The sequence below is a fragment of the Aethina tumida genome, chromosome 4 (genome assembly GCF_024364675.1).
Source record: "Aethina tumida isolate Nest 87 chromosome 4, icAetTumi1.1, whole genome shotgun sequence".
NCBI lineage: Eukaryota > Metazoa > Arthropoda > Insecta > Coleoptera > Nitidulidae > Aethina > Aethina tumida.
In genome coordinates this window covers 7394580-7406021 of record NC_065438.1, presented here as the reverse complement: position 1 = coordinate 7406021, position 11442 = coordinate 7394580, and the positions used below count along the sequence as shown (strand labels likewise).

General features: G+C 29.7%; 1 protein-coding gene across 1 annotated transcript; it reads right to left on the bottom strand.

The window, feature by feature from the left end:
* Positions 1-3158: 3158 nt before the first annotated feature.
* Positions 3159-4191, bottom strand: LOC126265305 (chymotrypsin-like). The gene is made up of 3 exons (XM_049966290.1): positions 3991-4191; positions 3782-3939; positions 3159-3730 (listed from the first exon to the last, which is right to left on the bottom strand). The coding sequence occupies exons 1-3, from the start codon at positions 4045-4047 to the stop codon at positions 3187-3189; spliced, it is 759 nt and encodes a 252-aa protein (XP_049822247.1). The 5' UTR covers positions 4048-4191; the 3' UTR covers positions 3159-3186.
* Positions 4192-11442: the final 7251 nt, after the last annotated feature.

The following is an 11442-nucleotide window of genomic DNA, read 5'->3' as shown; positions in this document are numbered from 1 at the left end:
TTCAAAATTTTATGTTAAATTTTGAATGTGATTTGTTAGAAAAATTTTTGATATGTTTGTTAATTGTTTTTTATCAAAATTTAAATATAAATTGTTAAAAAATGCTTAAAATATTCAAAAAATCTTAAAATTTAAGGAAATTAGTTACAGAAAAAATAATCTTACTCATATAGATGTTTTTTCTTATTAAATTATTTGAAATCTTAAAGGATTATCAGAAGTCAACAGTTTCAATATTTTAAAAACCTTAAAAAACTATATTTTATGTTAAATTTTGGATGTGATTTGTTAGAAAAATTTCTGATACGTTTGTTAATTGTTTTTTATCAAAATTTAAATATAAATTGTTAAAAAATATTTAAAATATTCAAAAAATTTTAAAATTTAAGTAAACTAGTAAAAGAAAAAACATATTCTTACTCTTATAGATATTTTTTCAATTATTTATTATTAATATTTGGAATGTAAAATGATTTTTTAAATAATTATCAAAAATCAACAGTTTTAGAATTATAAAAAGACTAAAAAACTATATTTTATATTAAATTTTGAGTGTGATTTGTTAAAAAAAAGTATATGTTTGTTAGTTGACTTTTTATCAAAATTTAAATATAAATTGTTGTTAAAAATTGCTTAAAATATTCAAAAAGTCTTAAATTTTAAGGAAACTAGTAACAGAAAAAAATATTTTTACCATTATAGATATTTTTTTTATTAATATTAGGAACGTAAAATGATTTCTTAAAGAATTATCAGAAATCGACAGCTTCAGAATTATAAAAAGCCTAAAAAACTATATTTTGGGTTAAATTTTGAGTGTGATTTGTTAGAAAAATTTCTAATGTCTGTTAATTATTTTTTATCAAAATTTAAATATAAATTGCTAAAAAATTCTTAAAATTTAAGGAAACTAGTATCAAAAAAATGTTCCCACAATTATATTAAATATTAAATATTATTATATTAAACAATTATCAAAAATCAACAGTTTCAGAATTATAAAAAGCCTAAAAAATTATATTTTGTGTTAAATTGTTAGAAAAATGTCCAAAATGTTTGTTAATTGTCTTTTTATCAAAATTTAAAAATAAATTGTTGAAAAATGCTTAAAATATTAAAAAAAATCTTAAAATTTATCGAAACTAGTAACAGAACAAAATATTTTTATTCTTATAGTTATTTTTTCAATGAATTATTATTAATATTTGGAATGTAAAATGATTTCTTAAAGAATTATAAGAAATCAAAAGTTTCAGAATTATAAACAGCCTAAAAACTATATTTTGTGTTAAATTTTGAGTGTGATTTGTTAGAAAAATGTCTAATATATTTATTAATTGTCTTTTTATCAAAATTTAAATATAAATTGTTAAAAAATCTTTAAAATATTCAAAAAATCTTACAATTTAAGGAAATTATTTATTATTAAGATTTGAAATATAAAATGATTTTTTAAAGAATTATCAGGAATCAGTAGTTCCAAAATTATAAAATCTATTTAATCTATTAATAAAATTTATCACCACCAAATCGGTACGAGCTGTTAAAGAAATGCTTCCCACACTATAATTGAGCTTCCACCAACCATTTACGAAGTTACACTGAGTAAAGTAAAAGCCTCAAAAAAGGATCTTGCAGGAACTGCAGCAGTTTCTACCCTGACCTGCTCTCCTAGAATGGTCACAAGAAAACTAAACATCTTGTAAAAACGTTTACACACTTTAAACGTCATATACAAGGCTATTTCAAAGTTAATACAAAATTACTTAAATAGAAAAATGTGTATACAAGAGTGTAGGTGGTGTGTTAATTTGTTGGAACAGCGTATTTTAGTAATTTTCAGATTTAAAGTGATCTTTACAGAAAAGTTGTCAGAAGCAGGTGTAGCAGTAAAAAAGATAGACTTATTGAAACCATCAGCAAAGCAACACTAATTAAAATGTAAGCGATTTCACGAACACATGTCCTGTAACATTGAATATTGATTGATATATTGTAATTACCGCAAAATACCTGTTGAGATAGTGGGTTCATGCCAAGCTCGTGGTTTTGATGTTTGCCATTTGTTACTGATGGAAATCCATCAATTTTATATCTTTCGCATAGCTGACATCAATTGCCAACATAAATACAGTTCAAATTTTAATAAAATCAATATCAAATTACACTGTAACGTATTTGATTAACATTTAATAAAAACAATCAAGTTTTGTTCCCATTGTGTACTAATTAAACACCATTCAACTCGATCCAATTTATAATACTGGAAACTTCAGTAAAATCGCGGAAGTTAAAAACAACCTGCTCATTGTCCACAGTCATTGGAGATCCGGAATGATTTTGCCTCTTCCCCACTTTTACAAATCTCCAATTTCTAGCATTTTTCGTTGAGCAAAATCTACTTTAATTTGTATCAAAACTGGAGACGCCTTAGGCTTTAAAGGGTCTTCCTAGTTGATCAGTTTGTAAATCTCTCCATCATAATTGATATTGTTGTACACTAACTTTACAAGTTGAACATATTCATTAAGTTAGAGTAAAATTGGCAGTTCGATTAGGATACATTACTTTGAAAGTTTTTGGCGGTAATAATTTGGATATACCTTTAACTTTGAGAATGAAAGTCTCTGTTGGGTCAGTTCGTATATTGAAATTGTTGTGATCCCGACTATTATAATTATAATTATTTTGATATGTCAATAGTTAAGGACAGAATGTAGCCTTCACATCTTATACCTCTCGTGTGCTGATGAATTTCATCAAGAAGGAATTACTTGTTTGTCATTTGTCGTTTTGAAATGGTAACCTTTAAAATTGCTTTTACTTACCCGTTAAGACAATTGGTTCAGGATGTAGTGAAAAAACCTCAAGATGAAATACAGAATTACTCCTCTTGTCTTTATCATTTGGGATTTTTAATTTATTGTTGATTAAAATCGATTTACAATATTGCAACTAAGAAGATTCAGAACGGTTTGAGGATACCAGTAAATACAATATAGAAATCAGTAACATTTACTTAATTCATATATTGATTGGGTTGTTTGTAGACTAAGGTGCTTAGAGTACTGATATAAAATTGATAAATACACATAATATATATTTTTCCTTGAATAAATCATACTTATTGATGTGATAATAAAACTAAATAAAAGATAAGACAATGTTACTATCAATATTTGCCAATTAAACACCAACATACAATTCAATCCAATTTATAACACTGGAAATCCTGGTGAAACCTTGAACTCCTTCCCCGCAAAGCCCAACAGTTGTAAACGAGGTAATTCCAACCTGCTCATCGTCAACAGTCAACGGAGATCCGAAATCTCCGAAGCAAAATGATTTATGTCCCTCTCCACTTACACAAATTTTGTCGTCGTTGAAGTCCTCGTCCCATTGCTTGCATTTTTCAATGTCCAATATTTGGCTTTGCATGTACCTCAAAACTGGCGACGCCTTGGGGTTGGAAGGGTCTTCCGTCCCCCAGCCGGCCAGTTTGCAAATTTCCCCGTCGTAGCTAACATCGCTATCCTTTGCCAACTTTATAGGTTGGACGTATTCGTCAAACTCGATTGAAAATGGCAGCTCAATTAAAGCTGCATCGTTGTCAAGAGTTATTGAGTGGTATTTTGGATGTACTATCACCTTCGAGGAGGACAATCTTTGTTGGGTTGGTTCGTAGGCCGAGATGTTGTGAGCCCCCACAATTACAAACGCAACGTACGTTCTTAAAAATTGTTTTTTAAAGTTAATGAGTGGGAACATTGCAAGTACTTACCCGTTAAGACAAGTGGCTGAGGATAGAATGTATTGGTTTGAAACTATGGAGCCTCCACAAATGTAATTGCCTTGTTCTCCTGTTACGCTGATGAAAGCTTGGTAGGGGAGGGAATGTGGAATTGCTTCTTTGCCATTAGTGATTTTCAAATTATTGCCCTTAAAATTATTTATTCGTAGCTAAGAATGTTCAATATTTTTTCAACTTACTAGACAAAGATGAAACAGGGAAGTTAGTAAGAAAAAACTTGATGTTACTAGATTCATTATATAAATAGGGTTGTTTTTAACCTAAAGTGTTTGTAGTACTGATGTATATTGATAAATAAAATCAAAAACATTGTTTTTCCATAAATGATATCATATCAAAACCTGAAGTAAACAAGATATGAAAATATAAATTGATTGAAATTGGCAACTTCATTAAGGCTGCATCATTGTCAAGAGTTACAGCGTCGTATTTTTGATGCACTATAACCTTCGAGGAGGACAATCTTTGTTGGGTTGGTTCGTAGGCCGAGATGTTGTGAGCTCCCACAATTACAAACGCAACGTACGTTCTTAAAAATTGTTTTTTAAAGTTAATGAGTGGGAACATTGAAAGTACTTACCCGTTAAGACAAGTGGCTGAGGATAGAATGTATTGGTTTGAAACTATGGAGCCTCCACAAATGTAAGTATCTTGTTCTCCTGTTACGATGATGAAAGCTTGGTAGGGGAGGGAATGTGGAACTGCTTCTTTGCCATTTAGGATTTTCAAATTGTGGCCCTTAAAATTATTTATTTGTAGCTAAGAATGTTCAATATTTTTTCAATTTACTAGACAAAGATGAAACAGGGAAGTTAGTAAGAAAAAACTTGATGTTACTAGATTCATTATATAAATAGGGTTGTTTTTAACCTAAAGTGTTTGTAGTACTGATGTATATTGATAAATAAAATCAACAAGATTGTTTTTCCATAAATGATATCATATCAAAACCTGAAATAAACAAGATATGAAAATATATATTGATTGAAATTGGCAGGTCAATTAAGGCTGCATCACTGTTAAGAGTTACAGTGTCATATTTTGGATGTACTATCACTTTTGAGGAGGACAATCTTTGTTGGATTGGTTCGTAGGCCTAGATGTTGTGAACTCCCACAATTACAAACGCAATGTACGTACTTAAAAATTGTTTTATTAAGTTAATGACTGATAACATGTCAAGTACTTACCCGTTATGACAAGTGGCTGAGGATGGAATGTATTGCCTCCACAGACGTAATTGCCTTGTTCTCTTATTACTCTAATGAAAGCTTGGTAGGGGAGGGAATGTGGAATTGCTTCTTTGCCATTAGTGATTTTCAAATTGTTGCCCTTAAAATTATTTATTTGTGGCTAGGAATGTTCAGTATTTTTTCAACTTACCGGATGAAGATGAAATAGGGATGTTAGGAAGAAAAAACTTGATGTGACTAGATTCATTATATAAATAGGGTTGTTTTTAACCTAAAGTTTTTGTAGTACTGATGTATATTCATAAATAAAATCAAAAAGATTGTTTTTCCATAAATAATATCATATCAAAACCGGAAGTAAACATGATATGAAAATATATATTGATTGAAATTGGTAGCTCAATTAAGGCTGCATCCCTGTTAAGAGTTACAGTATCATATTTTGGATGTACTATCACTTTTGAGGAGGACAATCTTTGTTGGATTGGTTCGTAGGCCTAGATGTTGTGACCTCCCACAATTACAAACGCAACGTACGTATTTAAAAATTGTTTTATTAAGTTAATGACTGATAACATTTCAAGTACTTACCCGTTAAGACAAGTGGCTGAGAATGGAATGTATTGGTTTGAAAGTATGGAGCCTTCACAGACGTAATTGCCTTGTTCTCTTGTTACGCTAATGAAAGCTTGGTAGGGGAGGGAATGTGGAATTGCTTCTTTGCCATTTGTGATTTTCAAATTGTTACCCTTAAAATTATTTATTTGTAGCTAGGAATGTTCAGTATTTTTTTAACTTACCGGACAAAGATGAAATAGGGAAGTTAGGAAGAAAAAACTTGATGTGACTAGGTTCATTATATAAATAGGGTTGTTTTTAACCTAAAGTTATTGTAGTACTGATGTATATTGATAAATAAAATCTAAAAGATTGTTTTTCCATAAATGATATCATATCAAAACCTGAAGTAAACATGATATGAAAATATATATTGAATGAAATTGGCAAATCAATTAAGGCTGCATCATTGTCAAGAGTTACAGTGTCATATTTTGGATGTACTATCACTTTTGAGGAGGACAATCTTTGTTGGATTAGTTCGTAGGCCTAGATGTTGTGAACTCCCACAATTACAAACGCAACGTACGTACTTAAAAATTGTTTTATTAAGACAAGTGGCTGAGGATGGAATGTATTGGTTTGAAAGTATGGAGTCTCCACAGACGTAATTGCCTTGTTCTCCTGTTACGCTGATGAAAGCTTGGTAGGGGAGGGAATGTGGAACTGCTTCTTTGCCATTTGTGATTTTCAAATTGTGGCCCTTAAAATTATTTATTTGTAGCTAGGAATGTTCAATATTTTTTCAACTTACCAGACAAAGAAGAAATAGGAAAGTTAGGAAGAAAAAACTTGATGTGACTAGATTCATTATATAAATAGGGTTATTTTTAACCTAAAGTTATTGTAGTACTGATGTATATTGATAAATAAAATCTAAAAGATTGTTTTTCCATAAATGATATCATATCAAAACCTGAAGTAAACATGATATGAAAATATATATTGATTGAAATTGGCAGCTCAATTAAGGCTGCATCCCTGTTAAGAGTTACAGTGTCATATTTTTGATGTACTATCACTTTTGAGGAGGACAATCTTTGTTGGATTGGTTCGTAGGCCCAGATGTTGTGAACTCCCACAATTACAAACGCAACGTACATACTTAAAAATTGTTTTATTAAGTTAATGACTGGTAACATTATAAGTACTTACCCGTTAAGACAAGTGGCTGAGGATAGAATGTATTGGTTTGAAAGTATGGAGCCTCCACAGACGTAATTGCCTTGTTCTCCTGTTACGCTGATGAAAGCTTGGTAGGGGAGGGAATGTGGAATTGCTTCTTTGCCATTTGTGATTTTCAAATTGTTGCCCTTAAAATTATTTATTTGTAGCTAGGAATGTTCAGTATTTTTTTAACTTACCGGACAAAGATGAAATAGGGAAGTTAGGAAGAAAAAACTTGATGTGACTAGGTTCATTATATAAATAGGGTTGTTTTTAACCTAAAGTTATTGTAGTACTGATGTATATTGATAAATAAAATCTAAAAGATTGTTTTTCCATAAATGATATCATATCAAAACCTGAAGTAAACATGATATGAAAATATATATTGAATGAAATTGCCAAATCAATTAAGGCTGCATCATTGTCAAGAGTTACAGTGTCATATTTTGGATGTACTATCACTTTTGAGGAGGACAATCTTTGTTGGATTGGTTCGTAGGCCTAGATGTTGTGAACTCCCACAATTACAAACGCAACGTACGTACTTAAAAATTGTTTTATTAAAACAAGTGGCTGAGGATGGAATGTATTGGTTTGAAAGTATGGAGCCTCCACAGACGTAATTGCCTTGTTCTCTTGTTACGCTAATGAAAGCTTGGTAGGGGAGGGAATGTGGAATTGCTTCTTTGCCATTTGTGATTTTCAAATTGTTGCCCTTAAAATTATTTATTTGTAGCTAGGAATGTTCAATATTTTTTCAACTTACCAGACAAAGATGAAATAGGGAAGTTAGGACGAAAAAGCTTGATGTTACTAGATTTATTATATAAATAGGGTTGTTTTTAACCTAAAGTTTTTGTAGTACTGATGCATATTCATAAATAAAATCAAAAAGATTGTTTTTCCATAAATGATAGCATATCAAAACCTGAAGTGAACAAGATATGAAAATATAAATTGATTGAAATTGGCAGCTCGATTAAGGCTGCATCATTGTCAAGAGTTACAGTGTCGTATTTTGGATGTACCTTCGAGTAGGACAATCTTTGTTGGGTTGGTTCGTAGGCGGTGATGTTGTGAGCTCCCACAATTACAAACGCAACGTACGTTCTTAAAAATTGTTTTTTTTAAAGCTAATGAGTGGGAACATTGCAACTACTTACTTATGGAGTCTCCACAGACGTAATTGCCTTGTTCTTCTGTTACGCTAATGAAAGCTTGGTAGGGGAGGGAATGTGGAATTGTTTCTTTGCCATTTGTGATTTTCAAATTGTGGCCCTTAAAATTATTTATTCCTGGCTACGAATTTTCACTATTTTTTCAACTTACAAAAACAAAATATGAAAACATAAAAATTCCTTCCTCCTTTTTGTAACAAAATTGTCCATTAAATTCATCTCGAGTATCGTTAGTTAGTTGTGATTTTAGTCTATTTTCTCTTCTAAACTTACTTGTCTTTTTTGTAATTTGCAAGAGTTGGAAATTGAGACATTTGCAAAACGTTCGTTTTGTTCCCACCGTCTTCTTAGCAATATTTCATCGACATTTCTCACCCAGTAAGTTATTCATCGTGCATCTAATGATCGCGGCCACGGAATATGTGCACACATTGTGCCCTAATGAACGACACGTGTGTACGTCGAGTATATTTCACCGGGATAGAGTGTAAAATATACAGGCGGTGTGTGTTCGCACGCATCAATAAATGCTAAAGAGGGTACTTTATAAAAGATGAATATGAATAGGTAAACATAATTGCGGGAAGGATCGCCATTTTTCTACCCCTGTCTGGCGATTGTGAATAATAAATTTTCGTGTGGGGGGATGACAAAATTTCGTGTTTATTTGTTTATGTTGACAAAACGGTCTGGTACGTTGTACGAATAATAAAAAAAGCAGACAAGGAATAGATAGTTGAGTAGTATCAAGTACAAAGGTGGATAACAAAGTTAATCTGGAGTGGAACAACATAATTACGTGTTTGTTACGTGGCATTTTAGGGTCATGATAAATAGAAACAAACTGTGGTTTTAAGGGTAATGTAAAATGCAATTTATTTCGTTGGTGCACATCCCGAAGAAATTTTCATTCCGTAAGATTGCGTTGTTGGAATATTGCACCTGCGGGATCCACGAAATGGAACAGCAGCATTACGCTCTTACAGTTTCATTCCCTTTATTTCTAAACTGATTCCTTAAAAGTTGCGATCGATATTTTTTCCTTTATGTAATACGGCCCGAATTCCAAAGTGAATCCATCTCAGATTAAGGCAACAAAACGTTGACCACGGTGATGAAACTGACGGGAGCGGCGCCCGTCGATATTCCGCCCCGAAAAGGATACAGAGGTTTATGACACTTGAAGACCTCGGGGAGTTGTACACGTACTTCAGACGGCGGGCTCCCCAAACAATGGCGAAATGTCATCTACAATATATTTAAGCTTGCACTATTTCTTTGTTCTCTGCTTATGGCAACGAATATATAAAGTTTACGTAGTAACAAAAGGTGCCATGTAATTTGTTTTCGTTCCGAAACACTCCTGAAAGCTGAAACATTAACTGTCGCTTCGCAACTGGAAATTTCACGTGACGCCAACATAATCCGTCACTCTAACTGGATCAATTAAGTGCGATTTGAGGAAACGACAAAACGACTAGTTCCCAGTTTTAATGCGACGCTTTGATTGCCGAACAATATTAAACCCGAAATTTGTAGACGAATTCAGCTGAACGGAAACTTATTGCATTGTATCACGTCTTTCTATATATATTAATCAAGTGTGCGATAAATAACTTTTAGTTGGGCCCAATTTCCATAATTCACCACCACTTGATTTACACAAACTAAATCTTATTCACAAGTTTAGTCCTTTAATTTGTTCAATTTTTATAAAAAGTTATTAAGTTAAATAAATTTGATACATTAAAATTAGGTTTTGCTGTAAATTACGATAGGATTAGGTTAAGTATGTAAAAAGGTTTAGTTAGGAAAGGTTATGTTAAGATTAAGTGAGGTTAGATTGAAATTAAAAAGTTTAAGAAGTTAATTTAATTAAATTTTGGATAGAGAAGATATTTATAAATTATTTACAATAAAACGTAATTAAACACATTTGACTACATTTCAAATTTTAATACATCTTAAAAATAAATCAAGTAATAAAAAAGAATATTTTTTATTAGGTTAAGTATGTGAATAAATTAATATGTTTAAAGACTGACTTAATTAAATTTTGTGTAGAGAAAAAAGTTAAAAAATTAAAATAAAAATCATTAAATAGATAATAAGACAAAACGTAATTTCTGTTAGGTTATGTAAAAACAAATTAAAAAGATTAATAACTGATTTAATTAAATTTTGAGTAGTGAATATAGTATATAAAATCTTATATTTTGTGTAAAGTTTAAAGAAAAATTAAATATTAAATTATTTACATTATTAAAATAATTAAATTAAATATTAATTAAAAACATGATAAACTTTCATCATAAAATGGATTTCAAAAAATAAAATAAAAATCACTACATACATAATAAGACAAAAAGCAATATTTGTTAGTTTAGGTTAGGTAAAGTATGTAAATAAATTAATATGTTTAAAGTCTGACTTAATTATTATTAAATTTTGTGTAGAGAAAACAATTTCAAAAAATAGAATAAAAATCACTAAAGAGATAATAAATGAAAAAGTAATATTTGTTACGTTATGAAAAAACAAATTAAAAAAATTAATAGCTGATTTAATTAAATTTTGAGTGGTGAATATAGTATATAAAATCGTATATTTTGTGTAAAGTTTAAAGAAAAAATAAACAATAAATTATTTACAATATTAAAATAATTAACTTAAATATTAATTAAAAACATGATAAACTTTCAGCAAAAAATGGATTTCAAAAAATAAAATAAAAATCACTAAACACATAACAAGACAAAAATCAATATTTGTTAGGTTAGGTTAGGTAAAATTTGAGAATAATTTTGGTTAGGTTATGTAAAAACAAATCAAAAAGATTTATAGCAAATGTTATAAAAAAATTGTGTACAACCTTCGTCGAAGAGATGGCAGTGCAAACACAAGTTTAAAGTATGCAATTCAAAACAGTAAACAACGTAATGATGGTTGCGATTATTTAAATACTCATCTCAAATAGCAACATAAAATGAAATTCAATTAAAATGTTTAACAAAACACTTTATTAAAAAAATATATATTTATTTGTTTTAACGTATTTTATGTTTATATGTAAAAAATTTACATAACAAACAAGTTGGATTCAAAAGAGATTAAAACATTTAATACAATAATAAATGAAAATATTCGTACGATTATAAAATTACAGTACAGAATTCAATTATCATCATTTAAAATGAAATGTAAATTGAACAGTATAATTTTTATGTATATTATTAATAAAATATATTTTTGGTAAAGTATTAGCATAATAAATAAATAAATAAATAATATGCACATAATTTGAATCAGTAAATGAAAATAGAGTAAAATAAGGTTTAGGAACTGATGCATAAAGCTAATCCGTCGCTGGGAACAGCAAAATTATAGTAAATTGTTACCCACGACAAAACAATAACGTCTAAACATGTTCGGTTCAATGCAAAACAGGTAAATTATCAAAAATTTTAATAAC